This window comes from Dendrobium catenatum, unplaced genomic scaffold, assembly GCF_001605985.2.
Source record: "Dendrobium catenatum unplaced genomic scaffold, ASM160598v2 fragScaff_scaffold_756, whole genome shotgun sequence".
Classification (NCBI taxonomy): Eukaryota; Viridiplantae; Streptophyta; class Magnoliopsida; order Asparagales; family Orchidaceae; genus Dendrobium; species Dendrobium catenatum.
The window spans coordinates 732192-738252 of record NW_021319218.1 but is presented as its reverse complement, the minus strand read 5'-3'; the positions used below and the strand labels follow the sequence as shown (position 1 = coordinate 738252).

Below are 6061 nucleotides of genomic sequence, written 5' to 3'. Positions count from 1 at the left end.
TTATTATATATATATAAAACATAAAAAATTTATGACATTTATGTAAAAATGTTTAATAAAAATTTAATTTTAATTTAATATGTTTTGTCAAGACAGATTTATTTTTTTCCATAAGTAAATAAATAGAAAAAAATAAAAAAAATTTAATTAAAATTATATTATTTTAATTTTTAAATTTTATTTTCTAATAATTGCTTCCAGTCAACGTTATTTATGCCGGTCTCGTTCTTTCAACGTAATGTCACCTCCCGACCTATCATCGCACGGCGTTTTGCATTCCCGGACATTACAGTCAATTTCCATTGACTTACGTTGCCGTTTGCTGTTTGTCACTAGTAGCTGATGTGAAAAGCTAGCTTTTAAATCGGATCGTGCAGCTCCGAACCCTTCTGTATTTCCTTCTTCATTAAATTATCTTCTCGCCATCTCTTCGCTAAAATCCGCGTCTCACCCCCTCCAACTTCCCGTCCTAAAAGCCCAAAGCGGGTTCTTTTCATCTATGAGATCGTCTCTGTGGCCGGGAAAAGCTCGTCATTGGCTCGCAATTCCAGCTTCTCAGTTTTATACAATGGCCGACGCACTTCTCAGCCTTGCTGGTGAGATCGCAACCATGGGCACCTCCTTAGCGACAGAAAGCATCCGCCTTGCACGCAAGGTGTCGCTCCTCATTCACCTTCTTGAGGAAATTCGGGACTTTGCTGCGCAAAGCGGTGGCCAAACTGCGTCAAGCTCGTCGGCGGCGTCTTCTCCGTGGTCGTGCTTGGCGGATCTGGCATTTGCACTCCAAGCGGTGAAGAAGTTCCTGTTGCTCTCTGGATGGAAGAGTGCCGGAAAGAATTCCAATCTGGTGAGTATTGAGAGTTACTTATTCGGTAGATCAAGTGTTTGTTGAATTGATTGTGTGAATCTGCTTGCAGTGATCAATTCCTGTTGATCAAATGTATTGTCTTTGTATGCCCATTAATAGGGGTAATTTCTTATTGCTTGTGCATTTACGCTTGATTCGAGACATTGTTGCCAAACCTCTAAAATCCAAATTTTTAACACTGAGAAGGAAAAAACACGATTTGATGCACAAAACCATCACTATGAAAAGTTGCTGATTAACCTAAATGTTTCATGATCAAGGAATCGGTGACCAAGAAGTTGGCAATCCAGTACCAGTATGTGACATGGCAATTGGAGAAAGTCCTAGGAAACATATCCTATGAGCATTTTAAAATATCTGATGAAGTCCAGGAGGAGGTCTGTAAAGTGATTAGTCCATCGTTTAGTTGCTCTTTTTATTTTAGCAAATTCATGAAAAATATTGACTTTGTGAATGTCTCTGTCTCTAGGTTGAACTGGTTCTTGCCCAACTGAGAAGGGAGATTGAAAAGATTGGAGTAGAAAATCTGCATATTTTCCAAGAAATTTACAATATGCTGACTTCTGCAAATGTCAAAGATTTTAAACAGCAGCGTTCATTTAAATTGCAATCAACAAATAGCAACACAACTGGCTTTGTTGATAGGGAGCTGCGAGACATGGTTACTGGTCTTGCAGAAGTCAATGGAAAATATAATTATGACACTGCGAGAATGACGCTCAAATTGATGGATAGACTTAAGAGGACCAGCCATGTTGATCAGTTTAAAAATGAGAAATCTGGAATCAGGTTAAGTAATTCAGAAAGGAGCACAGTAGATGATAAGCAACGTGATTCTCTGGAGATTCCCGAGGATTTCCTCTGCCCAATATCCCTTGAGCTCATGAGGGATCCCGTTATTGTCTCTACAGGCCAGGTATTTTGTAGTTCTTATCCTTTTTAGCCATAAAATATTATTTCAGGTTTCACACAATTGCGAGAAAAACTTGATCAGTATTTTCTGAGCACCTAATTACCCGAAAACACTCAAGCTGGCGTTTTTATTTTATTAAGAATGAGCAAAGGTCTTCAAAAATCACAACTTTCTCACATCTTCACTATATTCTAAGCTAATTTATTCCACAAATGCTTATTAAAACTAAAATGTTGTTATCCCAAGACTGACTTTCTAATTCTGTTGGTATATTTGCAGACTTATGAACGTTCTTTTATCCAGAGATGGATAGATTGTGGTAATGGTACCTGTCCTAAGACTCAGCAGAAGCTTCAGAACCATACGCTGACACCTAACTATGTCTTGAGAAGTCTCATCATGCAGTGGTGTGAGGCTAATAAGATTGAGCAGCCATATAGACTGGCAAATGGGCGTATGAGAAGCGATGGTACATTTTCTGAGATCACTGGAGAGAGATCCTTTATTAATAATCTTGTTTCTAAACTCACCAGCTGGTCCAGAGATGAGCAGAGATCAGCTGCAGCTGAATTAAGATCACTGGCAAAACGGAGCACAAATAACAGAAAACTGATAGCTGAAGCTGGAGCTATCCCTGTGCTGGTTAGCCTCTTGTTGGTGGATGACAAGAAGACACAAGAGCATGCAGTGACATCTCTCCTTAACCTTTCCATCTATGAGCACAACAAGGAAGTAATAATGCTTGCCGGAGCAGTTCTTCCAATTATTCATGTCTTGAGAGATGGAAACATGGAGGCGAGGGAGAATGCCTCGGCTGCTATTTTTAGTCTGTCGCTTATTGATGAGAACAAAATAACCATTGGTGGGACACCTGGAGCTATAGAAGCACTTGTAGAATTGCTCGACAATGGAAGCGCTAGGGGTAAGAAGGATGCAGCGTCTGCTCTGTTCAACTTATGTATTTATCAGGGAAACAAATCAAGAGCTGTGAGAGCTGGTGTTGTAAGAGCTTTAGTTAAGATGCTTGAGGATTCCTCAACCAGTGGCATGGTGGATGAAGTACTGACCATTTTGTCTGTTCTTGTGAGCCACAAAGAGGGAAAGGTAGCTATTTCAAGAGCTAATACAATCCCACTTCTTATTGATCTTCTGAGAACTGGGCAGCCACGCAATAAGGAGAATGCAACTGCAATATTGCTTGCATTATGTAAAAAGGACTCTAAAAACCTTGCTTGTATAGGAAGGATGGGAGCCGTTGTTCCTCTAACCGAGATTTCAAAGACCGGTACAGAGAGGGCAAAGCGCAAGGCCACTTCTCTTCTTGAGCACATGCAGAAGCTGCAGATTCTTTGACTGAATCTTTCTCGTAGGTACCTACCTAACTTTTTTCAGTTCTTCCTGTGTAAATAACAAAGCAGGACGTGAATATTGGGATTTCAAGTTTTTGTATTCTTTCCAATTATTTCATTCTTTGAGAGATTATGTGAGGCTTTCTATTTTTGAGAAATGCCTTACAGTTTGTTCTTTTATTCATTTCAACTGTAATTAGATGTTGCCTCAAGGCTACATCATGTTTTTTCATTCTTGCTCCAATTTCAGATTGATTCTTTTTCTTTCAGCTTTAACTATATATATTTTTTACAATGTACTTGCATTTTTTATTTTCTACTTGATTTTTCTGAGCTTGTACATTCAATGTCTTTTGAATCCTCAAGTTTCAATGTCAGATCTGTGTCCTGAAAATTCTTTTTTCCTTTAAAAAACTCTGTGCCAAAGTACAAATTTGATGTTGTAAGGATTCAAAGTTTCGGCAATTGGACGAGTATAGTTGGGACCCCTTAACCCGTGCTCGATTTCCCTCGAGCGGCAGAGCTTCTTAAGTGGGGCTCAATCAAGTGTGGTATAGGAGGTTTATGGGTTGAGTGACTCTTTTATGTCAGCCAAGGATTAGTCATGCCGCCATGCGCTCTTTCGGGGGTGGCAGCGAATGGATACCCCATTCAAAAAAAAAAAAAGTTTAGATGATAATTTTTAATTATTTATCAATTAAAGTTAGTTGGCACTAACAGATCTATATTCTGATCATTATCTGTGTAGAAGAGCTAGTTGGCACTAACAGATCTATATTCTATTTATTATCTGTTTAGAAGAGTAGATTCAACTGGTTGTCCAAGGGTCATTTTTTGTACTTAACTAATACTTGTGTGGTGGTTCAACATCTACATCTCTTGTTGATTAGGGCTCATTTGATTGTATGAACTTTGAAGTAAGAAATCGCCTTTTGAAAGCTTGTCAAATTTATCTTTTGATTTGAGTAGAAGTATGGTAAATGTATTATCTAGCTTAATATAGTTAGAGATCAATATTGATTTCAAACTTCACAAATCTCTTCAAAAAATTTTCAAAAGAAAGTAATTTAATTTGGCACTCCAAATGAGAAATAAAATCACTAGCTTTTAGAGTATATATTTTTATTTTATAAGCAACCAATTGAACAATTTTAGGGTTTGGCTATGAATATCACATAATTATGAGATCATGATTTCAGTTTTTTGGAGCCTTTTTTCATGCTCTATCATTTTAACATTATAAAAGATCATCCTTCTAGCCAACTGTTCATTCATATGTTCATACATCATTTTAAATAGATTTCATGTTAGTGACTTGGGAGGATTTTTCATATTTTAGCATATTTGTTTGAATGACATTTTCTAGTCATGTGTACTTTTTGAATTGTTATTATATTATGTGTGATAGAATTGTTGGATTCAAATTTGTTCATGAGTGACATCTAAAGTTTGGCTAGGTAGAGAGAGAGAGAGAGAGAGAGAGAGTAAGTGGTGTGGGGAATGGCTAGAAAATTATATAATCATCATGAATAGTAAAAATGAAGTGACATGCAAAATATGTCGCTTAATTCCTTATTTATATGGTTAGGAGGGTTACGGAAATGGATAAACTTAGTATAAATAGAAAAATAAGACATTATTAAATTATTACATATTGGTATAGACACATAGACTTGACCAAAATATATACACTTGACAATTTATCTCTGGCGTAATTTGGAATACCTTTAGCGAGTACGAGTACATGTACATGTCATGAATCCTCAAGGGTGAGTGCTTTGAACAGGTCCTCCAAGATGAACATCTTGTGTGAATTCTTGAAGGGGGATGCCTTGGACATGGGGCGAGTCCTTCTATGTAAACAATGATTCTTCTAGGCGTGTGTGGTCATCACCTAGAGACGAACATGTTAAATAAAGCCACGAATGTGGGCTGAACTAGGATATCATGGAAGGAAGATGGTATTGATTAGGAAAACTATTAAACGAGCCGAGTCCTTTCCGTGTGAGTGCTTCTTCATGTGAAGCTTGCATAGGTGAGTTCTCCAAGTCGAATTCTCTAGAAACATGTGCATCTTTTGTCGAGCTCCTATATCGCGAGCTTCGTTGGGTAAATTCTTGCTTATCGCAAACCTTGCTCTTGCAAATGCTCGTCTGGGCAACGCTTATTTTGGGCGTGTGCACCTCTTGGCTTAACTCGTTAGAAATGAACCTACTTGTTACCTATATTGGCATATATAAACATAAGTTTATTTCCCTAATTCACTTGCTCCTTTGGAGAGAAATTTGTCAAAAAGAAGAGGGAATTAAGAATGAAAGCATTAAATTGTTAATCAAATAACTAAGAGAAAATAAATGGAGTTTACTTGCTTTTACTATTGCCTTAAGAAGTGCACCTTTGTCCAATATTCTCATAATGATGTTAATTTAATCTATATATTATTTTTGGTCTATACATAGAGGCGATTGGGTGGTAATAAGACCACACTTATTTATTCCTTTTCTTTAGCTCAATTCTTTTAGCTCGCATAAGAGTTGGGTGAGTTGAGTCCCATGAAATATGCGAGGTTGATAGTAAAAAACTTCAAAAGGTACCCTTTGCAAGCATAAAGCTACGGAGGCCGAGAGAAAGATGTCTAACCAGTTTATTTAGAAAAAAACAAAGTTGAGATAGATCTGAGCAAGGCTAAGGAAACTTCTTTCATGGACCTAATGAGGCACCCTAGTTTAAATACACACTATGCGAGTTTTTGCATCGAAGGGAGATGTCCCAATTATCTCCATTATTGGCCTTTTGTTTGAGGTGGTGAGCCCTACTCATAAGGAAGTCAGCTCAACCATTCTAACTCATTTTCAAGTGGAGCCATTGAGCAACCATGACCCTATGCTAGTGAAGGTTGGGCAACAAAGAGTGATCAATGGAAGTATGTAG

At 37.6% G+C, this 6061-nt stretch overlaps 1 protein-coding gene across 1 annotated transcript; it reads left to right on the top strand.

The window, feature by feature from the left end:
• The first annotated feature begins 414 nt into the window (after positions 1-414).
• Positions 415-3408, top strand: LOC110098795 (U-box domain-containing protein 10). Its single transcript, XM_020825724.2, has 4 exons — positions 415-847; positions 1129-1245; positions 1338-1784; positions 2061-3408. Exons 1-4 carry the CDS (start codon positions 500-502, stop codon positions 3132-3134), a joined length of 1986 nt encoding a protein of 661 aa, XP_020681383.1. The 5' UTR covers positions 415-499; the 3' UTR covers positions 3135-3408.
• Positions 3409-6061: the final 2653 nt, after the last annotated feature.